Source organism: Triturus cristatus, chromosome 12 (genome assembly GCF_964204655.1).
Source record: "Triturus cristatus chromosome 12, aTriCri1.1, whole genome shotgun sequence".
NCBI lineage: Eukaryota > Metazoa > Chordata > Amphibia > Caudata > Salamandridae > Triturus > Triturus cristatus.
The window spans coordinates 22,837,970-22,864,889 of record NC_140595.1 but is presented as its reverse complement, the minus strand read 5'-3'; the positions used below and the strand labels follow the sequence as shown (position 1 = coordinate 22,864,889).

General features: G+C 46.1%; 1 protein-coding gene across 1 annotated transcript; it reads left to right on the top strand.

Moving 5' to 3' along the window:
* Positions 1-802: 802 nt before the first annotated feature.
* PLVAP (plasmalemma vesicle associated protein) lies at positions 803-24,978 on the top strand. Its single transcript, XM_085638878.1, has 6 exons — positions 803-1,320; positions 8,271-8,367; positions 12,029-12,753; positions 16,175-16,205; positions 18,933-19,014; positions 22,938-24,978. The coding sequence occupies exons 1-5, from the start codon at positions 940-942 to the stop codon at positions 19,010-19,012; spliced, it is 1,314 nt and encodes a 437-aa protein (XP_085495004.1). The 5' UTR covers positions 803-939; the 3' UTR covers positions 19,013-19,014; positions 22,938-24,978.
* Positions 24,979-26,920: the final 1,942 nt, after the last annotated feature.

The following is a 26,920-nucleotide window of genomic DNA, read 5'->3' as shown; positions in this document are numbered from 1 at the left end:
CTGGTCAGCACCATAATGTGCCCGCACCCTTACACTCCATTCTCCTGAACCCTCACACTCCAGCGGCTTCCATCCTCCTGAGCCCACACCCTCACACTCCAGCGGCTTCCATCCTCCTGAGCCCATACCCTCACACTCCAGCGGCTTACATCCTCCTGAGCCCATACTCTCACATTCCACTGGTCACCACCATCATGTGCCCGCACCCTTACACTCCATCCTCCTGAGCCCACACCCTCACACTCCAGCGGCTTCCATCCTCCTGAGCCCACACCCTCACACTCCAGCGGCTTACATCCTCCTGAGCCCATACTCTCACATTCCACTGGTCACCACCATCATGTGCCCGCACCCTTACACTCCATCCTCCTGAGCCCACACCCTCACACTCCAGTGGCTTCCATCCTCCTGAGCCCACACTTTCACATTCCACTGGTCAGCACCATCATGTGCCCGCACCCTTACACTCCATTCTCCTGAGCCCTCACCCTCACACTCCAGCGGCTTCCATCCTCCTGAGCCCACACCCTCACACTCCAATGGCCACCCTCACGTTCACTCTCACTCCGAGCGCTGAGAGAAGGGCTGAAGAACGGAGGGCTCTTGGCACAGCGCGAAGATCATGTGTCTGACACATCAACTCCTTAACAATGTCCCTTCCTCCGGGAGCCAGGCCGACCCTCCGGCTTCAGGGGCATCCGGCTGCGCAGGAAGGAGCCAAGGGTGCGAGGATGCACCCCGTCCACCAATGTAAACACCCGGGCTGGGGCAGAAGGGGAGGGCTGTCAACACTGGCCACACCCCGAGCATAAACCCATCGGCCCCTACGGGAGGGAGGTCAGTGCGCGCGTGAGCAGGGACTGAGAGTACAGGGCGCGCAAGAGAGAGCTCAGAGCGCGCAGGAGACAGGCCCGGAGCGCCCAGAAGCCCCGGGGCACCATGGACAAGAGCCCCTACATGTCCAAGTTCGGGCTGGAGTACAAGGACAGCCTGCACTCGAAGCAGAAGGGCTGCTGGTCTTACCTGAAGTACTTCTTCCTCTTCACCTCGCTCATCCAGTCCCTCATCATCCTCGGCCTGGTGCTCTTCATGGTCTACGGGAACCCGCAGATCAGCAACGAGTCGCACCTGCAGGAGAAGGAGCGCAGCGTGCACGACATGAACCGGCAGATCCTGGACCTCAAGGCCCAGAAGGCCAACGTCTCGCGGCTGCTGAACGCCACGGCGCGGGACGCGGAGCAGGCCCGGCTGCTCCACCAGATGGCGCTGCGCCACATGGCGGCGCTGAACCAGAGCAACACGTTCCTGCGCAATGAGAACGTGAGTCTTGGCGACGGCCCGGGGCGCCCAGGGCGGCACGAGGGCTCCTGTCAAGCAGGGGTCTCCAAAGTCGGTCGGGGGAGCACGGATCCATGCCAGATGTTTTGATCATCCCCATTTAGATTAATGTAGTTATCTTAAAAATCTGGCATGGAATCCGGCCCCCAGGACCGACTTTGAAGACCCCTGCTGTAAAGGCTCAATACAGTCATGTAGGTGGAAATGGAGTATGAGGGTAGGGGATTAATGGGTGGAGGGTGGTCTGTGAAGTAGGGACCTGTGCTAGAGGGGAGGTGCTCTCGGGGAAGAATGGTGGTGTGAGGAGAAGAGGCTGAGTAGAGGAGAGAGAGGTGGTTTGCAGGTGCGTTTAACACGGGTCCCTGCACCCCCTGCGGTGCATGGGGACCCTAAACCTTTCAGGGGGCCCTCCTTCAGCTCAAGGCCAATGTACATCTGTGAGATATTGGCGCCTAGGAGCCCCTTTTCACGTTCCTCAGAGGGGCCTCACAATTTTGCGTTACGCCACTAGTGGTAGGTAGGTGAATTTGGTCTAGCAGAGAGGTGGTGTGTGGATGGGAAATGGTCTGAGGTATGTGGGGGATTGGTGGTCTGGCAGAGAGGTGGACTTGGTCAAAAGATATTGGAACTTTGGGTGAAGTGGTTCACTTAGGAGAGGTGGTGTGTGGTCGAGAGTTGGTGTGTGGAAAAGAGTTCCTCTGTGGAGGAGAGGAGGCATTCTCTGTGAGATAGGTGGTCTGGGGAGGAGAGATGTCAGTGGAGAAGAGGCAGTGCGTGAAGGATTGATGGTCTGGTGGAGAGGTGGTCTGTGGAACAGAGAGATGGTCAGTGAAGGAGAGGCGATATGTGGAGGATTGATCTTCTGGCAGAGAGGTGGTCTGTGGAAGAGATTGGTGGTCAGCAAAGGAGCGGTGGCAGGTGGAGGATTCATGGTCGAGCGGAGAGGTGTTCTTGGTCAAGAGATATGGAAATTTGGGGAAAGTGGTCCACAGAGGAGAGGCGGTCTGTGGAAACTGGTAGTCTTTGAAGGAGCGGGGGGGGTCTGTGGAAACTGGTAGTCTTTGGAGGAGAGGGGGTCTGTGGAAACTGGTAGTCTTTGCAGGAGAGATGGGTCTGTGGAAACTGGTAGTCTTTGCAGGAGAGAGGGGGTCTGTGGAAACTGGTAGTCTTTGCAGGAGAGAGGGGGTCTGTGGAAACTGGTAGTCTTTGCAGGAGAGAGGGGGTCTGTGGAAACTGGTAGTCTTTGCAGGAGAGAGGGGGTCTGTGGAAACTGGTAGTCTTTGCAGGAGAGAGGGGGTCTGTGGAAACTGGTAGTCTCTCACTGGTAGTCTTTGCAGGAGAGGGGGGTCTGTGGAAACTGTCAGCCTTTGGAGGCGAGTGGTGGGCCTGTGGTACTCCTGAAGCCTGGGGAGGGGACATGAGCTCGAGGGGAGCGTGGCCTCGGACAGGTCATGGGCCGGAGTGGTGTGGTGTTGGGGGGTCGGTGTACCCCAGTGCAGGGGTGTCATGTGGCTCTGTCGAGAGTTCACACTCTTTGTGTGTTGCTGGGATGCAGCTGCTGTCACCCTGTCCCTGTGCCTCTCGGTGTTTGGGTGTTTTGAGCGAGATATCTGCGTCACGGCAGAGGTTAATTTTGGTCTCGCAGCATAGGTCAGACTGTCTTCATTTGGCGAATGCAGTGACGTTCAGCAGCATGTTCTTTTAATATAATCAACTTATTTTGGTTTTCAATTTTTAGGCATTACAGGATAAGAAGTTTGGCGGCACAATTTATTTACCTGTAAATATTCCCATGATGGCGGACGATTTATATATTGTTTGTGCGCTAATTCATTTGCCTATGCAATGTATAATAATGGTATATCATGTTAATAATTATATGCACGGTGCAATTTATACATTAGAATATGCTTTACCTGAAACATCGCTGATTTTCAGCTGAGAGCATTTATGAGAGGTTGTCAGTGGTGTGTGGTATAAATTTGAAAGTGGTGTGCGGTGTGAGAAGCTGTCACTGGTGAGGGATGTGAGAGGTTGTGAGTGGTGTGCAGCAAGCGAAGCTATCACTGGTGAGGGATGTGACATGTTGTCAGGGATGTGACATGTTGTCAGGGATGTGACATGTTGTCAGGGATGTGACATGTTGTCAGGGATGTGACATGTTGTCAGGAGTGTGCAGTGTGCGAAGCTATCACTGGGGAGCAGTGTGAGAGGTTGTCACTGTTGTGAGGGGTGAGAAGCTATCACTGGTGAGCAGTGCGAGAGGTCAGGCGAGTGCACTGGTGAGCTATGTGAGAGGTTGTCCGGCCTGCGCAGTGAGCCGGTATCCCTGGTGAGCAGTGTGAGGTTGCCAGTGGGGTCCACTGTGAGAAGCTATCGGAGGTGAGCAGTGTACGAAGCTGGCGCTAGTGAACAAGGCGAAAAGCTGTCCCTGAGGAGCCTTGTGAGTGGCTATGATGGCTGAGCAGAGAGGCTTGCCCTGACGGGCAGCGTGGGGGGCTATCGCCGGGGAGCAGCATGAGGGGCTGGCTCTGGTGGGCAAACTGAGGCTGTCACTAGTGAGAGCAGCTGGCACAGAGGAGCAGTCTGTGACTATCACCAGTGAGCGGTGTCAGGAGCTAGAACTGGTGAGCGCTGTCGGAGCTTCATTTAGTGAGCGAGGTGAGCTGCTGGCAGAGGCGCAGCTAGAGCCACATTTCGGGGGGGGGGGGAATTCTTCAAGCAATATGCAGAGTGGAGCTGCAGGGGCGCTAAGAAGGGGTGACAAACAAAGCCTCATTAACAAGCAAATTGTCTTTTAAAGACCTGTGAAGTGCTCGGGTGCGGCTGCATGTGCCCGGGAAGCTGTCTCAGCCCGGGCTGACACACACGAGGGGGGGGGGGGGGGGCTGAAGCCCTGTGAGCCCAATGGGCGTTGCGCAGCTGGCGCAGGTGAGCGGTGGGAAAAGCTGTCACTGGTGAGCAGCATGTGTGATGCTCCGGCCAGCAGCATATGAGCCTGTAGCTGATGAATCAAGAGTCATGCTCTGGTGAGCATTGTGAAAGGCAATCCGTGATGAGCAGTCTCAAAGTATGTCTGCATGTGAGCAGTGTGAAAGGCAGGCACTGGTGAACACTTACGAGTGAAGCTTTCACCGGTGAGCACTAGGAGTGAAGCTGAACACTATGAGTGAAGCTTTCACCGGTGAGCACTAGGAGTGAAGCTTTCACCGGTGAGCACTAGGAGTGAAGCTTTCACCGGTGAGCACTAGGAGTGAAGCTTTCACCGGTGAGCACTAGGAGTGAAGCTGAACACTATGAGTGAAGCTTTCACCGGTGAGCACTAGGAGTGAAGCTTTCACCGGTGAGCACTAGGCGTGAAGCTTTCACCGGTGAGCACTAGGAGTGAAGCTTTCACCGGTGAGCACTAGGAGTGAAGCTTTCACCGGTGAGCACTAGGAGTGAAGCTTTCACCGGTGAGCACTAGGAGTGAAGCTTTCACCGGTGAGCACTAGGAGTGAAGCTGAACACTATGAGTGAAGCTTTCACCGGTGAGCACTAGGAGTGAAGCTTTCACCGGTGAGCACTAGGAGTGAAGCTGAACACTATGAGTGAAGCTATCACCGGTGAGCACTAGGAGTGAAGCTTTCACCGGTGAGCACTAGGAGTGAAGCTTTCACCGGTGAGCACTAGGAGTGAAGCTTTCACCGGTGAGCACTAGGAGTGAAGCTGAACACTATGAGTGAAGCTTTCACCGGTGAGCACTAGGAGTGAAGCTTTCACCGGTGAGCACTAGGAGTGAAGCTTTCACCGGTGAGCACTAGGAGTGAAGCTGAACACTATGAGTGAAGCTTTCACCGGTGAGCACTAGGAGTGAAGCTTTCACCGGTGAGCACTAGGAGTGAAGCTTTCACCGGTGAGCACTAGGAGTGAAGCTTTCACCGGTGAGCACTAGGAGTGAAGCTTTCACCGGTGAGCACTAGGAGTGAAGCTTTCACCGGTGAACACTATGAGTGAAGCTTTCACCGGTGAGCACTAGGAGTGAAGCTTTCACCGGTGAGCACTAGGAGTGAAGCTTTCACCGGTGAACACTAGGAGTGAAGCTTTCACCGGTGAACACTATGAGTGAAGCTTAGGAGTGAAGCTTTCACCGGTGAGCACTAGGAGTGAAGCTGAACACTATGAGTGAAGCTTTCACCGGTGAGCACTAGGAGTGAAGCTTTCACCGGTGAGCACTAGGAGTGAAGCTTTCACTGGTGAGCCTTTTGAAAGCCTGGCTCTCGTGAGCAGTGTGAGCCTGGCTCTGAGATGGGGCATTTATCCCCGAAAAAGAGGGTGATATTATTCATAAATAATACGGGTGTGGGGGCCTCCATTTAAAACACACGCACACACATGTACATATATAACTTAAATACATAGATATTTATAGGTTTTGTTTTTGGGGGGGGGGGGACTTATTTAGCGCGAACTCGACTCAAAGGAATCGGAGCGCTTTCCATGAGCACCAGTTGCGTTCCAGACGGACCAATATACATCAGAAGGGAACAGTTCCTCTCTTGGGGCCTAAGTAGAGAGTATCAATGGCTTTCTACACGATTATAAATGGTATCTGGGGAGATCTGAAGTTCAGATCATAATGCCCTCGCACACCTGTTAGGGTGTCATGCTTCATCATTGGGCGCTCCTCGTCGGACCGGCGCTGCAATGTCCAACGGGCCTGGTGGCATCTTTATCGGAGATCTTCTGATCTGAGAAACGCCCTTTTGTGAGTGAGGTGTGTGGGGCTATTAGAAAACAATGTCTTCTGATATGTGCGGAAAGTGATTTAAAATAAGCCCTAACCTTGTTGATTCTCTTTAAGTGTTCAAGGTTGGGGCTAATTAAAAGTCAGTGAGGCTACGTTAATGAGTAAAGGTATTGAGGTAGCCTTTAGTTGACTTGTGTCAACATGTTTCGTGTATTAGTGCTCCAAGATAGAGCGACACTTCGTCAGGACCGAGGGGTAGAAATCTATATGTAATGACCTTCAATGGTCAGACAAAGGATGTGATCTACCCTTCTGAATAACAAGGCCCTAAATTTAGGGTTCTTGAACTGACGTTCCACCTCCCAGGAGTGAGGTGGAAGGCCTTTTAAAAAAATAGGAAAGACGACCGACCACTTGAACGGGTTCACCTAAGATGGGTGCGGGTTCGTAATAGATCCTGCTCGTCTTATCCGGTTAAGATGAGCAGGATCTATATAGATATAAACAAATATATAAATAGCTGCATTTTATATATATATATATATATATATATATATATATAAAACTTATTTATTTCAAACTCTAACCTCCTGCTATGAGGCACAAAGAAAAGCGGCACAGCAGTCACTTAAGGTGTATCGCCTCCATGTTTATTCACCGAGCTTATATATATATATATATATACATACATACTTAAAAGCCAGCAAGATGCCATGTAAAGGTACTCTGGATGACGGCTCTTTATTGTTACGCAACTCAAGAGTACTCTTTATCGACATCGACAGGATGAAGGCCTTAATGGCATTTGAACCTGGGACCGAGGGACACTGATCCCTGCAGTGGACGCATTCGGGCCCTGAGCCACAGGACCCAGTGTTGTCTTTGTAGCGGGACAGCACACATTGTCATGGGTGCTGCCAATCATCAGGTGGGGGGGTGGGCTACCCACAGACTCGCATCTTCAGTGTGTGCAGTGCTTAATTTGAGCCGGTGGTGGTGTTATTCTCGCCCTGAGGGAGGGCTCCCTCCCAGCCTCAGAGACCACCCTGCCATAACAACCAGGTACCACCGGTACCAGACTTGCCACTCTGCATGACCCACCTATGCCCCTTGGCTAAGTCTTGTGCAGGTTTTAAACATTTTTGCCAGGACTTATTTTGGGGTTCAGTCTGGCTCTGAGCACCAGGGCTGGAAGTCTCTGCCAGGGAAAGTGTTGGCTGCCTCACCACAGCCTGGCATACCTACCCAGGAACAGCATAAACCCTCTGCGGGACAGCAGTGTCTTCTGCCCAACAGCAGTGACACCGGAATATGAGGATGACAGACAGCAGCGAAACCCTAAAAGTTTCATCAACACCCCGCTACCAGCCTCACCTGCTGAACCACCACCAAATACTTAGAGAAGGAATCCTGGCCTGCCCTAGTAATACCAGGGCAATGTAGAACTGGCATAAGCATGGAGCATTTAACACTGAGGCATTGTGGGAACGAAGTGGGTATGAACAGTGCTTTGCATGGTGAGGTATTATGGGTACACTGTGTGGTGGCAATGTTACGTTATATACTACTGGAATGTTGATATTGGTCTACCATTAGAACTTCACATGCTAGGGCAATGTGTATTCTGGTCTGGCATTAGACCTTCCCGTGCTAGAGCAATCTGTATTCTGGTCTGGCATTAGATCTTCACATGCTAGGGCAATGTGTATTCTGGTCTGGCATTAGACCTTCCCGTGCTAGAGCAATCTGTATTCTGGTCTGGCATTAGATCTTCACATGCTAGGGCAATGTGTATTCTGGTCTGGCATTAGACCTTCCCGTGCTAGAGCAATCTGTATTCTGGTCTGGCATTAGATCTTCACATGCTAGGGCAATGTGTATTCTGGTCTGGCATTAGACCTTCACATGCTAGGGCAATGTGTATTCTGGTCTGGCATTAGACCTTCACATGCTAGAGCAATCTGTATTCTGGTCTGGCATTAGACCTTCACATGCTGGGGCAATGTATATTCTGGTCTGGCATTAGAACTTTACATGCTGGGGCAATGTGTATTCTGGTCTGGCATTATCACTGCACATGCTGGGGCAATGTGTATTCTAAAATAAAATACTAAATATTTACCTATCACAAGCCTAATGTTTGCTGTCACTTTGTTTAGGTTTCTCACCAAACTTTTTCTTCCCCTGTTGTCCCAATTCGCAGTTTCAACACCGAATGCTTACGATGAATTGCAGAAATGCAATAAATATAGCAACCAAGTGCGAACAACAGATGAAGGAGCTGAACCTGACATGCAGCGGTAAGAGAGACTCTGACAGATCCTTATTTCAGGGCTGTGAAAAGCCTCGTGGCCGGAGATGGAATAAGGTTGGGGCTTTCAGCAGAATAAAAACAACATTTAATAAAGAAGAATAAAAATAAAATGGAGACAAAAATTAGAAAAAGAACTGTGAAATATATATATTTTTTTTTTTAAATCGAAAAAAGATGTAAAACATGCCTGGGTATGTTTAGGGGCGAGAACTGAGGAGGTCGAGAGGAAGTTTAGGGTTAGTGGCAGTTATGTGCAGGGTATTTTTCGGGGTAGGTTATGCTTGAGCAAGGTCTGGTGCGAGTGATTGTGTTAGGTACATTGTAGAAGTTAGGTCTAGGGTATAGGAGGTGTTGGGGTAAGGATTGGGGTAACAGGGATAGAAAAAGAGTAAGGGGTAGATTAACTTTGGAACTTGGACCATGGATGGATTATGGGTAAAGGAGGGTGTAAAGGGTGATGCAGGAAAAGGTGGTTGTGGTTAGACTAAGGGTTTGTGTTTGGATTCTTTCTAGTAAGGGTTGTGGTAAGGAATTGGCTGAAAAATGATGATCGGTTTAGTTGGTGTAGGCTGGGAATATCAAACCCGAATTTCTAGGGGACAGAATATTGCCGACGCTACATATACATACCTAGGAGATATATATTTTTAGGGTACGTAGACTTGAGAATAGTACATCCTTGCCTCTCCCTGTGGACGTATCTTTAGATATTTGGTCCATCGATGTTGTAACAATGTTCGGTTTCAATATTCCCTACTACAGTCAGTTTAGTTGTTGGCATAAGGATGGCATAGTGGGAAGGGGAAGGAAAGTTTGAAGGTTAGGGTAATAGTAGGGTTTGGTTAACTTTAGGTGTAGGGTACAGGTTGCATAAAGCAATGGTGTGTGGGGGGGAAAGGTTAGTGTTAGGATGTTGGTAAAGGTAAGGGATGAATTAACGGTAAGTGAGGTAGGGAGTTTGGTCATAGAGTAAGCACGGTGGAAAGGAAAAGGAAACGCGGACAGCAGTATGGTGGTTACCCCGTCTCCCCACCCTTGTAAAATGGGAACAACGTGGAGTAAAAGGAAAAAAGTCTATAGTTACGATTACGTTTGTTGAGGGTGTAACAGGTAGGGGTAAGGGCTGGAGTTAATGTTAAGCGTGGGAGTAACAGATGGGGGGTATTTTAAGTATTAGCATACGTCTGGTTACAAATCTAGCGAGGAGTACTTGTTTACCTATTTGTGTTTCAATAAATATGACTTTCTTAACTCGACTTTTTCAACAGAAGTTTCTTAAATCTACTTTTTTGGTATTGCATATTTTTATGCACAATGGAGTGGGCCCCTAGGAAGCTCTCCGCCCACCACAAAGATCCTAAAAGTCTAGCACGGCTTAACCCAGTGTAGTAGAACCTAAGTGGTAAAGGGTAAACCGCTGTTTACATCCAGCGGCAGGCGGTGAGCCTCACGACATCGTCTAAGAGTATCATACGGTGGAGTGGCGGAGAGGGCTCGTCAATATATGCATCTTATGGCCCTGGGCTCCCAGAATAAAGATGCTTGCTGCCCATTGATAAAACCGTACCCCTACAGATCGGACCCCAGTCACCCAGAATCCTTTTCGCCCTGTAAACCAATTTGTACTTTTGAGGAGTTAAACCACTGCGAAAGTTGAGACTAGAAGTAATCCAGATCTTTAGAAAAATACATGAACATTTTTTTATATATTTTCACATTTCTTACCAGAAAAAAAGGTATAATCAAACGTGACAATCTCCGAAATCTGCAGAAACGTCAGTGAAAATCTATCTCAATTTTCCTATATTTAATGCTAAAAGCATTGAAACCAAGGTCGCCAAGCACACTTATTCCATTCAAAAATGTTTTGGAAGGAAGCTAATGGAAATATGTGAGGACTCTAATTCCTTCACTACATCTCTCCTCAAACCCTCTTTGTTTCTGCCGCATACGTTTCCTCATCTCCTGTGTCTTAGGTTCTCTGCCCCTCCACACTGTATCCTTCCCTAATATCGCATATTCAATATCTTTCTGTGAAAATAAAATTGGCAAAGTATGGATTACAACAATATCATGAGGTCTGTACATAGAGATAAGTAGAGCTTACTATTCTTAACTCCTTAAACGTACTTTGGTGATCTAACCATCTTCAAGGTATATCGGTGAAGAGCGACGTGTAGGACATCTCTAGCCGTGTGTACGCACCTACCTTGACGATACTGTGGTAGCCAATATTATGGATTAGATAATTTTTGCAGGACAATATTTTTGTACACAGTCAACTGACATACGACCATCTCCTACAGTTACGCGTCAGTTCCAGTTTGCATCGTTGGTTCCCATCCGAGAGCTTGCAACATCAAGCCATCCGATATTAAGCTTTATTCCATGGGGACGTGGGAGAGGAGACCTCCCTACAAAGATTTCCTCTTCAGGCTCCTCTCGTCACTCGGTCCAGGCTCTCAACTTATCTCCGCCTTTTATTACAAAATCCGTAGCTCTATCTGCGCCAATAGTTTGTCCGAGGCCACATTAGCCGCCGTGTCTCCACTTCTCAGCCTCAGTCATTCGCCCTTCCTTTCAGAATCAATTGCAGCAAATTTCCTAAAAGTCCAACATTTGCAGGAATTGCAAAATAACCTAAATCCATGGGAAATTCTCCAACCAACACAATCAGCCAGTAGCTGACAATTGTGTGTTCTCTGCAGAAAATCTCTCCCTGCAGATTGAGTAGAGACTATTCCTCGTTAAAATGGAGCTGGCGAGTAAGGCCAATTGTGTTACCGCACGCAGTGCGGAGGTTGGCCCAGGAGGAGTCTGTTAATTCTCGGAGCTTGCGTTTGTGCGACAGTGGACGAGGACACAACTACTTATTCAGGCTTTATTCTGGGGTGACCCAGTAGTAAACCCTGCCCATCACTGTCTCAAGTATCAGAAAAGACCCAGAATCAGTCTTATAGCATTGGAATGATGGGAGCTCCATTGAAGACAACCGAGCGGAAGAGGGCCGGTAATATCTGTTATAGGCCCCCTGCATTAACATTTTAATATGTTTGTGTTTCTCCTTGTTTAATTTAGAACATTCTACCCACAGTGTGTGGAATGTCCTAATAGCATTATAGCACTTCCTTCTTGGGGTATCCAGTCGTTTAAAGCCCTCTCCCCATGTTATATAACGAGGGAGGGTGATAAAATGCAATTTTCTCTCCAATAAGGGTAGAAAATGAAACGGAGAGGAAACGCAGAGTGATGGAGAAGGCGTTTATCAGCCATTGTTGGCCGAGCACTACTCCACTGTGATCAAGAGCTCCCAGCATGCCAGTGTTTTTCCTCCTGCTTCCAGGTTGTCACACCATGCATCTACGCCCAACACAACACCTGCCTTGTCTTCTTGTGCAACAACAGTGGTCAATGACTAAAGTTACAGCCGTGTATGCTGGGTGAGTTCCAGGCTATAGACACATTGTGTGATCCAAGGCAAACCTCTTTGCCTTCCTATAGGAAAGCGTAGTCCTTTTCAATAGACCCCAAACTTTGAGCGCCTGAGAGCATGAAAAGTAGTCCGCATCAAACAATTCTCTTAGTTGGTAATAAAAAGGATGAGTTTTTCTTCCGCTAACCCTGACCCTTCTTTCTTGCACGTCTAGCTGAGAAGTTGCAGCTGAGGGAGGAGAGGCATCGCTTGGAGACGAACCAGCTTGCTGCAATTCACAACTGCACCACAGGCAAACAAGCACTGGTGCAGACAGCAGATTCAGCGGTGGCGGAGCGCGAAAACTTCCACAAGCAAATGATTGCGTTGCGGGAAGATAAGAGATCCCTCTCAGACCAACTCAACCAGTTCAAGGCCTCCTGCTCGGCCATTGATGACCGGTTCCAGGAGGAGCTGAGGCAGTTGGAGAGTAACTTTAACGCAGCTTTGCAGAAGGCCATGCCCAACCAGGCCTCGTCTCCCTTCGAATCTCGCACTAGCGTTGGTCAACATTTTAACCCGCTCGGCCAGGACTGCAAGCTTCTCTCCGCCGAGATCAACAACATTGTGAAAGACTCGGTGGAACGACTCAACCGTCAGGTGTCCTCTGTCTTAGCAGACAACAGCCTGCTCAGGACACAGCAGGCACAGGCCACAAACCAACTGGAAGAATGCCGGAGGACCAAGGAGTCCATGGGGCTGGAGATGAAGGCGGCGACCCAGCGGCAGCAGGCCATGTGCGATGCCGAGATGTCCATCATCTACAAGGAGAAGGAGGGTCTGAAGCGAGAGAAGGAGGACCTGGGGAAGCGCTTTGCTGAGACGGGCCAGGCGCTACAAGCAACCCAGATGCATCTGTCTACTAAGACCAGGGAGGCAGAGCGCTGCACCAAGATCCCGGTAGGTGACCCGAACAACCCATTCATGGAGCACAAATACACTTGCTTTTTTATTGATATAAATTGATTGTTGAGTTAACAAGTTTGTCATTTAACAGAGTCCTCTTTAGACTAGAGTGACATAAAGTGGTCATGGGTGAATGATGTCACAATAGATCTAGAAACCCAAGCAGACGTCATCAGACAAACATTCTAGAATGCCTGTTCTTGCTGATTGTGAGAGATGTAGGCCTGAGTAAAAATAACTGTTTTTTGTTTGTAAAGATCTCTACACTGAATAGCTCCTTGAAGTTAATTTTAAACAGCACAGTCCTACGAGAGAGACCATTGTGGGACACTGCCACATTGACAAAGAGCAAATTTAAAGATACTCGAACGAGTTGGGTTGAGAAAGCCCTCGACATGTGCCCTCTCATTCTAAATGCTAGGAAGCTGACGGGGGAACGCATATCCAGTGCTAAAACAAAACCCCTAAATTGATAGTGAATTTATTGGTAGAATAATTAAATATGTAAAAACTACGAATCCGGACAATCAATTTATTATACACTTAATACATTCTAATATTTTCTACGCGAATTGCAGTTTACTTTTCCGATGTTTGATTTGCTGGAGTTAATTTGGTAAAGTGGAGCGAATTAGCTCCCATAATTAATGGCTATTATATAATTCTGGCAATTTACGTATTTTGGAACCTTAAGATCACGAAAGTAAACTGCGGAATGCTAGCGGTGGCTGTAGCGAAGCCTCCCGGAAGTGTTCGTGCAGGGACCGAGGCCTGTTTAGCATTGGATGAGCTGCAGTATGGGTATTTCCACGCTGGCCTGGTCTTGCAGACCGGTAATCGGGTATCTCTGAGCTAGTCTGGGCTTTGGGATGGGTTTTCAGGTTTTTCCGAGCTGTCCTGGTCTTTGGGACCGTTTTTTATGTATTTTCGAGCCGGCCTGGTCTTTGGGTCAAATTTTCAGATATTTCCTAGTTGGCTTGGTCTTGCGGAAGGGTTCTCGGGTATTTCCAAGCTAGCACCGTAGTTAGGGATGCACCGAACTTCCAAACTTTATTAAACTGCATATGTATCCAGACCACACTGGGATTAAGGATGTTCTTAATGGTGAAAATGATCCATCCATTTTGAAGGAAGGAGTTTAAACAAGCTCTGATTTTCTTAATAATTTGGGCAAGTACAGGAGAAACAAAATCCGGTTTAGGAACAAACCTTTTAAAATCCACACCACCTGTCTAAGAAAAACATCTGACATTGAGACACGCAAAAATGCTGACCGCTCTTCATGTGCATCTCTTATACAATCTAGAGACTTACTTCAGTGTTCCATGGGATGGATTCACTAGAATTATGCAATTATGTGGCTGCCGTGTTTTCAGCATTTACTGAGATTGCCACATAATCCACCATGTGCCGTATAATTTGCTAATTCAAAAAACTTTTTTAACTCGGGTAAACTGATCGCCGCGAGTGCTGCATTCGGGTCTCAAAGTGGTACTTAGGGTGCAAAACGCCCTCCCAGACAGTATTATTGTGTGTTAAAATGGCTATATGGCGAGATAGCATTGGCACAAAATGTTTCACATTAAGCCACAGATCTTGCCTTTATTTGTCGCCTAATGTAGTCTGCCCTGGCCAATAATTCTGTCTTTCTTTGCTGTATAATTTCAGTGGGACTACATATAGGGCAAATACATGCCTACATTTCTAAAAGTTTATTTATACCCAATAATAACAACGTAAAAGAGTAAAGTTTATCAGTAAGACGGTCTACAAGTTGTCAATGTAAAAATAAATTCACAATCCATTAGAGATAGTTGGGAAAATTAGAATATCTAACACATTATTAAACCATGTTCCACCAAGCTACAGCCAATTAAAGACATACACATTTCAAAAAGCAGACATACAAAAATATTGGGAAGCAAGAAACGACAAAAAAAACCATAAAGAACAATCACGAAAAAGCAAAGACAGAGATTTTTACAAAATCTTTAAAAAAAAAACCACATGCCAATTGAAGTTTAGTTAGAGACACATTGGCCTTTTCATTTTAGAATTTTGCCATATTTTAGACTTTTTTTTTTAATCGTTGTCACTGTTCACCAAATTCATGAAACTGTCACAAAATATGCATTTTTGGACCTTGTTTCTGGATTTTAACACAGTGAATTAGCCAACAATGTATGGTATATTTGTGCAGAAGGTTTACGCAGGACTCATTTCCGAACAAATTTAGACTAAATTGTCTGGATCAAATTTCACAAGTACACACGTTTCGGTCTCGTTCCGCACACCTTGTAATTAATGAAAATTATTATCGTAATACACTTTAAACTTTTGACTTTTATAAATTTTATGATTTTATACTTTTGACTTTGAAGATGCGCCTGCCTTTAAGATTCTAAGCCTTTAAGTGCCAGTTAACCTGCAGACAGTTCTTGGCACTTTAGATTAGGGGGAAAAGTTTGCCAATATATAGACACTGGGTCGCCCCACTAATCTAAGATGCCGATTGATTTTAGTGGTGAAATAATAAAAGTTGTGTATTCTTTAGTCACAAAACTGAAGATACAAATTTGCACATACTGGCCACTTCAAAAAGCACACCATTCACCTCCATCACTTACATGTTAGTACAAAAGTTGGTGCAAAACCGGGGAGAGTGGAGAGGAAGTGTGCGTGTGTCCGCGCACTAAGCGTACACCTATTTAACTGTATACAAAACTGGTAGGCAAAATTCACCCTACATGAGCATTCTAGAGTGTCATAAATCAGCTCAGTTAAGAAGCTCTTCTTACAGGTGTCAAAACGTATTTCTGATCAGAAGTTGTGGTGTAGCAGAGTGTCCTCCTGTACACAAGTAGTAGTCCGGTATCTTTTGCTGCACACAGAAACTATTTAAAGCAAAACAGAATATAATTTTTTTATTAAAAAAAAGAAAAAAACTTCACAAATCTGGATTTTAAAGTTACACAATCTAATGTAAAAGTTTCAAAACGTAGTAATTTCTAAAAAGAAATACCATATAAGTATTCCCACCTTTGTGCGACTGCCTGATGAAAGAAACACTTCCTTCCCCGGGAAGTCCATATTTTGTTGTTAAAAACAACATTAACCAGTTTATGGCAGAGGTTTTTTCCAATAAACATAGTCAAGTAAAAAATTGCCAATTCTGTGAAACCTTAACCTCAGACCGATATGAGCTGAATTGGGCGCACCTCACGATCCCTTCTGACTTTGAACACCAGTAACAAAGATTTGATTTTAAAAACTTGCTACGTAGGCAGTATGCGCTGTATCAATGATTATTACAACGAAGGGTTCAAATACCGCTGTTAAGACCCCAATGTTTTTTGCAGTTGCTCTTTGCTCCACGTTTGTACTTTTCTGATGCGTCTCTTGCTCTCTCCCACAGTTCGGCACAGGAACAGGCATGAAGCCAGCCGGTAAGTGTTTGCATCTACCTTACTGCGCAATCTGCACGCCTGTGAGGTGAATTCTGGCAGTCAGTGCCTGCTCCCGCGCGCCCGCCCTAACCGTAGTGCTTGCAACTCAAACCATGTGGGCATGATATTGGCAGTGACCTGCATCCTCAAAAGCACATAAACTTGGAAGAACCAGCTGTTACCAGCACATGGTACTGCCCTGATGGTTCGGCTGTCCCTCCCTGGTGGTTCGGCTGTCCCTCCCTGGTGGTTCGGCTGTCCCTCCCTGGTGGTTCGGCTGTCCCTCCCTGGTGGTTCGGCTGTCCCTCCCTGGTGGTTCGGCTGTCCTGCCCTGGTTTTAAGTGGGACTGTCTTGGTCCTCGGTGGTATTGCAGTTAGCAAGGCCGTGAAAATAAATGTGGCTCAAAAACACCGAGTTTAGAGCAACCGTACTAATAAACATGCATTCACCCATTTATTACTACAGTGCAAAGGTCAAGTTCCACGTTGTTGCCACAGTACGGCATCACTAACATGTGAAAACACTGGTTCCTGCCTCACGGATTCCATGCTACGATGACTACACAAGAAACCAACTCTGCTAACAGGGCCTATTTTGGGATATCATTTGAATGCCTGGAATTAGGCCTTTGTGTTCTATTTGAGTTTCAATACTTCTGTTTACAACTACTACACCTTACAACACAACACACCACAACATGAGCCTCCCATGCAGATCCACAGGGTCTAATATGCTAAAGTTATCTCAGGTCACTGCATATCAACCCGCTCAAAACTCCACCTCTGAGTTTGTGCTGACCTGTTTTTTCGAAATAAGTACACAAAACAGTGATGGATGGAATGCTTGAATTAATCTCAGCCACTGGAAATTACCCCAGCAGCATCACAATCTATTGTTGATTTGCCCTCCATGCCACCTCCGTTTGGACCCAGCTATACGCAAATCAGTCTTTACCTTGCACCTATAGGAACAGTCCAGCCCGAACTGCCACGCCAGGCCCTCCCTGAACCAGAACTCAAGCAGCCCAAGACAGGTTTTGCCCTAGTTATGGGCTCATCAGTGACACAGTGTGCACGGGGCCCATGTTTGGGCGTACACGTCCCACTTACGGCGGCACAATAAGTATACAAATCAGTGATGGCTGAAATGCTTGTTTCTTCTAAGCACTTATGCATTTTCCTGACCTTTACTGGCACATCTGTAGGCTCCTGGTCTTTATTGTCACACATGCTCTGCCCTGGTCATATCCGCGCCTACAACATCTGTCCTCTTCATGCCACAATGCAGACAAAGCACCAGTGCTTGAGGTGGACTTTTAAGTACTTGTTCGCAGCCAGCCTGTGACACGCGCTCCTGGATAAATGGGGGCATTCTCTTTTTGGGACCTTCTGATAAGAGGTCCACAGCCCCTTATATGTGACCCTAACCATTGCACTCATTCCTAACTCGGACAACAGGCTTTGCCCCTGCATAACTCAGGCCCTTCCTTGGATCCTGCTACCACTGGTCCCGAGCCCCACATCTGAACACAACCGCATTCTTGGCTTCAACCCTCATCCCTTGCCCCCGTCTCTTGCCCTAACCCTTGACACTAACCCTTCAACCATGCCCTCTGAAACCAACACCAGCTACGACAATATTCCTAAACCTCCCACAAACTCCTGTCTCTTGTCCTAACCCTTGATGCTAACTTAACCCTCTCTCTAAACCGAACACTGGCTCACTTTAATCCCACACTTCTCACAAACCCCTTCTCTTTCACCGACCATATCCCTTACTCTTAACCCTAAACCTATTCCTCACTCTAAACCGAACCCCATCCCTAAATCTAACCCTAAACCTTCTACAACCTAATAACCCTGCCCGCTGCCCTGGACCCTGTCCTTTTCCTTAACCCTGGATAAACGAGGGACAGTATCTGGCCTGGGTCTGCCTGTGACGGGCCCTTCACTCACCAAGGCAGCCGACCCCCGGCCACTGGGGTCAGGCTTGATTGTGCAGTGTGGTTAGGTGCCCTCCTAAACCAATGTCGATACCCAGTTGGGTGTCAACATGCTAGGTTCAGGGAAGTTTATTCATTCCTAACACTCCGGCCACCATCGACAAAGATGCCGCATGAAAATCCACATGTGATGCCACATTTCAGAGATTAACTTCGACCCCAAATGTCTTTAAACCCTCCTGAGGAGGGCAGTTCTTCTGACAAGTAGCCCTGGGAACAGACACAGCCACAAACTACAACCTGCAACAGGGTCAGATAACTGCACAACAGCAAGCAGTAGGTGGTAAGCCTATGGGTAGACCTCTTGGTATGGGGGTGGAGTAGAAACGTCACTTGTGAGATGGTGGGCGTCCCTACATGCCTTTCCGTGACAACTCTATTGGAAAATCTGAGTATGCATAAAGGTCAATCCACCCCTCAGTAACTTTAAGAACCTGTTTTTTTGTACCCACTGTATATGCTCTTTGCAAACTCAGCTGTGGTAAATTCTCTGTGTGCATCAGTCGACGCACCATTAGCACAGTCGGAGAACACAAGACATCCTGTGTATGGGTGGCTTATTGTGCGAAGTGATGGACATGAAGAAAGTGTGTATCAGGAGGGTTTGAATGGGGCAGGTGACCCAATATTCAAGGCATGTACTGGTAAATGCTTGCAGCACAACTCCCACCCTCCCAACCAAGCTTATATCTGTTCTTAATATTTTCTGATTTGTTTTTTTTAGGCAGTGTGAACCTAAATGATTTGGGTGATCAAATAAACAAGCTTTTGGGAGACAAATCCAGGAACCCGGGCTCATACTGAAGGTAAGAGGGGAAGAAACCATAGGGAGAGCCCTGAGAAACATATTGTGGTTTTTTTTTTCCTTTATTTCTACAGCGAACACTTCGGTTATTGGGATGGATTGGTATCGCTCTCGCCTCACTGGTGGTGCCATTCCTCACCGTTGCAGATAAGAGTCTGGGACTCCACTAAGGGTTTGTCTTCTGTTCTATGTCCAGGTTGGGTGAACATGTCCTTTTCAGTGACCTGAAGGGTGGATGAACACGTCTCGTTCAATGCCCTGAAGGGAGGATGAACACGTCTCGTTTAATGCCATGAAGGGTTGATGAACACGTCTCGTTCAATGCCCTGAGGGTGGATGAACACGTCTCGCTCAATGCCCTGAAGGGTGGATGAACCCGCCTCGTTCAGTGACCTGAAGGGTGGATGAACACGTCTCGTTCAATGCCCTGAAGGGTGGATGAACACGTCTCGTTCAATGCCCTGAAGGGTGCATGAACACGTCTCGTTCAATGCCCAGAAGGGTGGATGAACACGTCTTGTTCAATGCCCTGATGGTGGATGAACACGTCTCGCTCAATGCCCTGAAGGGTGGATGAACCCGCCTCGTTCAGTGACCTGAAGGGTGGATGAACATGTCTCGTTCAATGCCCTAAAGGGTGGATGAACACGTCTCGTTCAATGCCCTGAAGGGTGGATGAACACGTCTCGCTCAATGCCCTGAAGGGTGGATGAACCCGCCTCGTTCAGTGACCTGAAGGGTGGATGAACACGTCTCGTTCAATGCCCTGAAGGGTGCATGAACACGTCTTGTTCAATTATCGGAAGGTATATGAATTTTGAATCTGACAGCTGGGGAAGAGGTCGTCACTTTGAGGTTTGGGTGGCTTCCACTGAATCCACAGAACGTCCTCCTCGCTTTCACCGGGGAAAAGATGGCAAAGGATTGAGGACACCAGAGGGTCTAGGATGTGTTTAGGGTCAGTTCTTCCTACACTGGCCTTCGTTCAGGCGGCTGGCAGATCTTTCAGGACCTGCTCATGTCCGCGGGAAGGGAAGAGGTTAATGGGTCCTGCTCTATCTCAAGGCGTCTCTTGATGCTCCGGTGTAGTGATCTATCGAGTAGGAGCTCAAAAGCAACTCAAAGTTAAAATGTGGTCTCTGAACTGCAGGCAGAGGCTGTTCAAGGACAGGGACAGCACACACTACATGAACACCAGAGGGAAAAGAATGGCCATGTTACGAGTGACCAATCACGATTTTGTCCGAGAATCAACAGAGTCCTCACACAGGTTGCCGGATAAAAAAAACATGCCTGAACCCATGACAGTCACAAGGGCAGGAGGAGAGGATGGCACGATGCCCAAAGCTTTACTCTATCAATGACCCCGTGATCCTTTAGCAAAATGTATTTATATATATTTTTTATTGAACGTAAGCCCCATTAGCAATGAAGCAGCTTACATATCCCATACCACTAGACGGTATCAGACGCCATGTTTTTTCTTTCCCTGAACATTTTCTTCTTAGTACTTGGAAACAAGTGCTCATTGCACGTGGTAAGAACGAAAGAAGATCCGATAGGGCCCCACAATACGTTTTTGACCCAAGCCGCACAAGAACTTCTAACAAGCCTCCCTCTGCAACCAACTACCAGCCGCCACCAACTGGCAGCCTCGCCATAGCTAGTGTAGGGGCAGAAACTCTCCTCAACTAGGAATAACTTTCATCCTTGGATATACAACCATTCTTGCACGGTTTAGAGAGGACCCATAGGATGAAACAAATGTTTGAGTATCTCAAAGTTCAGGAGAAGTAAGACACACAGTTAGGTAATCCATTGTGTATATATACTGGAGGAAGACACGAGATGGACATTTACAGATACAAACTCATTAGAGAAGGAAGCTGTGGTAAGAGGCACCTAAATGCGTCAGGAGTAGAGATTGTAGGAATGGGAATCAGAGGCATGAAATAGACTTTAAAAAAAACTTACAGACAGACACGTTAGAGCAGGCAGCTGTGATTAGAGGCATTTAAATATATTGGGTATAAACAAATGGAGAGAAGGGCATGAGATAGACATTTATATCTCTCGGGTATAAACACACTGGGAGCAACAGACATGGGACAGGTATTTAAATATTTCATGGGTAAAAAGTACCTTACAAGATGGAGACCTGAGGTAGACTGAAATAACTCATAGGTATACACTTGTCAGAGGAGGGAGGTGTGATAAGAGACAATTAAATATTGGTGGGACATAACCTACTAGAAGTGGGAGACATGAGAAGGCGTTTTAATATCCAAGGGGTTTAATAAACACCCTACAAGTGTGGGGAGCATGAGAAAGTTATTTAAATAACTAATTTGTACAACCACACTAGAGGCGGGAGACGCAATATTTACTTATAAATTGATAATGGGTATAAAAACATCAGACGGGTGAGATGTGAAATGATAGATTTCTTTGGAGAAGGGACACTCAAAGTACGGCCCGGGGGCCCCATGCGGCCCTCCTGAACTATAATTGCGGTCCGCTGGTGACCAGCAGTTCTGGGCTGCTGTTCACTTGATGGATCAGGACCGTTCAGAAAGCTGTGAAACTGGCATAAATAAGGGTTTTCTGGTTTCACATTTTGCAATTCCGCCACCAGATGATTATCTTGTCCGCTTTCACATTTTACATTAGAAGTTAATGCTTTGACTTTAATTCTTGGTGCTTGAGAATAGAGCGTTGGTGGCGGACAGAAGTCACGTGGCTCAGGTTTGTTGTCCACACCATGCATCTGCCTCTCATCTCCTTATGCCCACCTTACATTACCTCGACTCTCGCCCTGTCGGCATAGGTGCGGCCCTCGGGCATGCCACAGACAGTACTTTGTGGCACCCGGGGAAATGTTTGCGAGCATCTATGCTTTGGAGAAAGGCTGATGAATGTGTGGAATGGCAGCTAGTTGGAGTGGTGGGACTTGTTCATGTCTTTCTTCACAGTTTAAATTATTTTCATATTTATTGAAGCCATGACAATAATATGATTTCTAAGATTTACGTGTACAAAACCGGTCATGAGCAGAGTTTCGTTTTTTTTAAGGAAGGATTAATGTTTCTCAAAAGTGTGCAATGTTGTGAAGCCTTCAACTTGCAACTTCAAATGCATTAAAAATAAACTTACTGAGGTTTATGAAGTGTGATGCTTACAAAGTTTGTTTTTTAAAGCATGGAAGTTTCATTGGCCCAATGCAGCAACAGGAAGTTTTTCCCCCCTGTTAAGAGAGGCAGTGGGTAAGCTGTTATTTTTCCCATTTCCAACACCTCCTCACCTGCCTCTGGAATTCCTCCCACACTCCACACCAAGGTCTCAGTGGCCCAGATCTCCCTAACGCGAATGCATGTCCCAGGACATGTCACCCCATCCCCACCCAGTCGCATGCCATGCCTTTCATGGGTAGGTAATCCTGCGGCTGGGAAACAGCACTGTTGTTGGGGCTCTGTGATCCTTTGACAAAGCCAAGTTTCCCAATTTGCCCAACATCGCGTGTGAAGGCTTTGCTGTCGCCCTTCCCTAGGTGCTTCTTCCATTCTGGCACCTGCACTATGGAGTCACTTTGAGTAGAGTGAAATTGAGAAGGGGTAATGTTTTGACCGTTTTTTTCTTTCTATTCTATATATAACTCTACACACGTCATGGTCCTCTCAGTTACTTTCCGTTCTTTTCAGAAAGTCAAAAGTTAGAGGACATGAGGTCCAGCGTCCAAGATTCAGACGGTTGGTGGAAAATCTAGGAGGGGTGGGACGGGGAAACACATCCTGAAGACCACTTGAAAACAATGAAAAACAATTTACGCAAAACCAGACGCAATTTGTAACATCCTTTATGACACATGCATTGTTTACAGAATCTACTGGCCATGTTTAATTCTGTGGCTTTTCTTTCCCACCTCAGGGGCCAATTAAACAATCTTATCGCAGGAGAAAAATGTGTTTGACTCAACAGGAAGCTCCCAAGAGAGACTCATCTGGGACACAGACTTGAGAACTTGCGTGCGTCGTTCCTCGTTTTACTTCTCCTGAAGGATGTGCCATCTATGAGTAAGGTCAACAAGATCCCACCGCTGACACCGATTGTTAGCCTGGGTTATACGGAATATTCCAAGTCTCCAGTTCCTCTTAGTGGGCGTCTCCCTTCTGGACTCTGAGACGCCACAGCCTTCATAGAAGCCAAGACAATAAACAGAATATTGCTTGGAGAGGGCACTACTCTTATTTGGAAATTGGCACGCAACAGGAAATCTGAGAGACAAGCAAGATGGAACATATGTAGGCCAAACCCACTTCTACGCAACTGCTCAATGTACAGATCTACAACTGCAGAGTTCCCAAGTACTTGTACATCACACCAAGCCTTCTCTGTACTCTAGTGCTGACTGTGAAATTCTTTTACAGGAGGTATTTATATCTAGCTGCTCTCCGCAGATTTTCCCATTGACTCTCATGGTTGACGGCATGTCCTCATGATTTAACATTTTGCCTCCATTGTCCGAATGCTATTTAGTCAATCTAGTACATACGTCTTGTTTCTCATATACATGCTCCCCATCCTCAGCAGGCCTCTAAATAATGTTGTTACAATATTTCTCAGCACAGTCAGGTACAAACTCTGCACAATAAGTACTGACATCAGTCTAATGTATGGCAGAATTTGAGAACACAGAGGTACAAAATACCTTAACCTCAAGACCCAGTTGAACCAATTTCTTTCCTTAAAATGTGTTCTTCTTTTATAATACATCATTATGGTGTGTATTTCTATGTCTTTTTGCGGAGTTCGTGCTGTACATTTAGCTGTGTTTGCAACATCAGTGCCTGTTATGTTGACACACGAAGCTGATTTCTCCATGTAGAATGAAGCCAGTTTCTTGTAGCAGTAAAGATATTTGGAGCTTCAAGCAAAATCTGAATTAAATTAGCCACATTTGTGCTTTCTTTTGGAAGAAATATAGTCTAGCCCTCAGGGGGTGAACTATGGAACCAGAACACCTGCACTGTAATCCCATTGTCAACATTTAAAAATGCATTGTGTGGTACTGGACAATGTGTTTAACTCTTTCTCACTCACTCACTGCTTCCCTGTATACCAAAGAGGGGGAAAGCAAGGTAATCTCCACTATCTTAAACAAGCATTGGAAAAGTCAATAGGTCTGGGTTTAATTTGTTAGTTCATGGAGCATTAGTTCATTAGAGAGGGATACACACATTTTGCACTTTGTGAAGCTTGTAAACATTCATCAGCTCCACAAACCTTTGCTTGTGGGACACATTTTTTCACAAAAGGAGTTGTCGCAGAATAATTCACAGCAAATATGTTATTTTAGCCAGAGAACCGTTCAAATAGAGGCAGGTCTTAGAATTTGTCCACCAAAACGTACTTTTGCCAGATTTCCCCTCATGATTTAAAATCTTTCAGAAGATGGTGGAGCTTGTGAAGTGCTGGAGGAGACACCTTGATGTTTGCGGAGTGTGTCTTTAAGCACACGTACCACAAATAGACACAGAAAAATCCCTAAATATTTTATCTAAGGTCTCCTTGTAAAGTAAACCTAGAACACACAATCGCATCTTTTGCATTCTTTGTTCTCACTTTTTGTTAATAAACCTGATATCTGTTGTCTCTGATCTTTGTTCTATGGTGACGCATCTTTCAGTTACACTTTTTATGGTGCAATTTTGTTGATCACCTGTAGAAGACCCACAGCAAACGTAATTTTATTGAGGTGCAAATGCAGGTAATATGACTTGTAAATATTTTGACCCTGCTGTGGATTTTGTTTTACAAATAAACACCATGTTCTTTGTAGTGACGAGGCTGTGCATTCCTCTGTTAGCCGATGTAACTTATCCTGATAACAGTAAAAGGCTACTGAAGAAATTTGACTTGTAAATATTTAATCCTTTGTGGTGCACAATAAAGATTTTATGTAAAGTCATTTGTGGTTTGTGGTTTCCTCACAAAGGTTTTACTAAAATACTTTATTTCGTGAAATGTTCTCTTTGGTTGTAACTGAATTCTCTGAGGAGTTATTTTTCTTTACAAAAACCTTTAGAACCACAAAGTGCCAAATGTAAGAATGAGGTTACCAAATACTACAAACTTATAGGATCTCATGTCCAGCTGGGTGGTCATGAAAACTCTTCCGCAGGAGAATCGATCATCAATCGGCAAATTGTCCTCCACCGCTGTATCCCCAGGAAGGTCAACTCTCCACCAGTGGATTCTTTTCCCCATTTAGCACTTCCAACGGGAACTTGAGGGTTTTCCATTACTATTCACCGCTACATCAGGCACTCTGCTAATCACAAGATATGTACATTAAGTTACAGATATGGTGGTGTTCTGACAATAGAGGAAGACGAAGAGTCCGGGTGAGGTGAGTTTTCGCGGTACATCTTACACAAGTCTTTCCTTGAACCACACCACCTCCAGCCTTCAATCATGGAATCATCCGCGCCCTTCGACAGACGGGTATTCCACTCCTATGGATATCAGCAGAGAGCGAGGTCCGAGCGCCTCGGTATTCTAAGTTAGTATATCAGGAAATCACCCGTGTCAAACTTCCTCTGCTGGTCCTAAGGCCTACTGATTGGCTGTCCCTTGTTTGATGGGCAGACAGAGGAAACCTTAAAGGCTTTGCCATTAGTGACCAGGAATGGCTCTCGTCAAGTGGAGTCGAAGTTTAAGACACAGATCTTAACCACCACCACCATTTTCAATTCACACCAATGTTTCTTTTTTTAAATCTTTTTATGGCTATAACACTGATATGGATATTAAATACATTTCCAGTACTCCTTTGATATATAGTAAATGTGTAGTCCTAGTAACTGGCCGAGCAAATTAGAAGTATGATTGTGGGATACTGAACGCCATGTTTTGGCCACCGGTTTCAACTGATCACAATAAACGCACCAGTCACGGCACCAAAATGCCAGGAAGAGCGAAGCCAATACGGAATAATAACTCCTGGGTTTCACTTTGCGAAGATTGATATCCTCACAAGCCTCACTCGGGTGAATCTCATATTATATATAGTTCAAACGTACAACATACAAAGTACACACACTCAACAGCGTGGCGATTAAGTGATTCGAGAAGGAACAAAGTGCATGAACGTGACTATGTCTAAAAAGAACTTTATAAAGAAAATTTTGCATATACGATTGTGCAGTTACTTTTTGGCAACACTTTTAGCACACAGTTACAAACATTTGAAGCACAATACACATTGACTTTTTTACATTCTAGCGACAGCATCTGCAATGCATTTTACTCCGGTGCGGAGCACAGATATAACATTTCATTTTATCATTTCTTTTCTATAAATGTTGATGTTTTTGATAATCCGCTGGAGCCGAGACAAGTTGGTGCTAAACTAAATCCGCCCTGCAGAATTAAGGTAGTGGCAGGTTCATCCGTGGGACCTAAGGAAGGAACTGAAAACAGTATAGACTCTGTAAAGGAACCGACGTATCCGATCAAACACCAGCGACCATAAAAGTAGCCATGGGTGACATTTAAATTTCGCCAGAATAATTCGCATAATTTCATGAGTTTCACGTAGTGTGTATTTAAAAAAATGTGTGTGATGAGCATAATTTGCAGTAAAAAAAACAAGTATGCGATCTAAAATTGATGCACAGATGCGGTTCATGCTAAAATATAGCGCTAAATGACGGAATAACATTCCACATAATTATGTGTAATTTCGCATAATGTCCAAATTTCACATAAATACTTGAAAGCAAATTACGCCCATTCTGCATACTCTACATAACTGAAAGGTGCACCAAAGAGCCAGGCACACCATTGCCTTCTAAACCAATGCCCTTTAGCAGCTGGTAAGTAGAATGAGACACTATATAAATGCAACG

Coding starts and splice junctions, on each gene's coding strand:
- PLVAP (XM_085638878.1), top strand. CDS start 940: ATGGACAAGAGCCCCTACATGTCCAAGTTCGGGCTGGAGTACAAGGAC. Junction 12,754..16,174: donor AGCGCTGCACCAAGATCCCG/GTAGGTGACCCG, acceptor TCTCTCCCACAG/TTCGGCACAGGAACAGGCAT. Junction 16,206..18,932: donor AACAGGCATGAAGCCAGCCG/GTAAGTGTTTGC, acceptor TGTTTTTTTTAG/GCAGTGTGAACCTAAATGAT.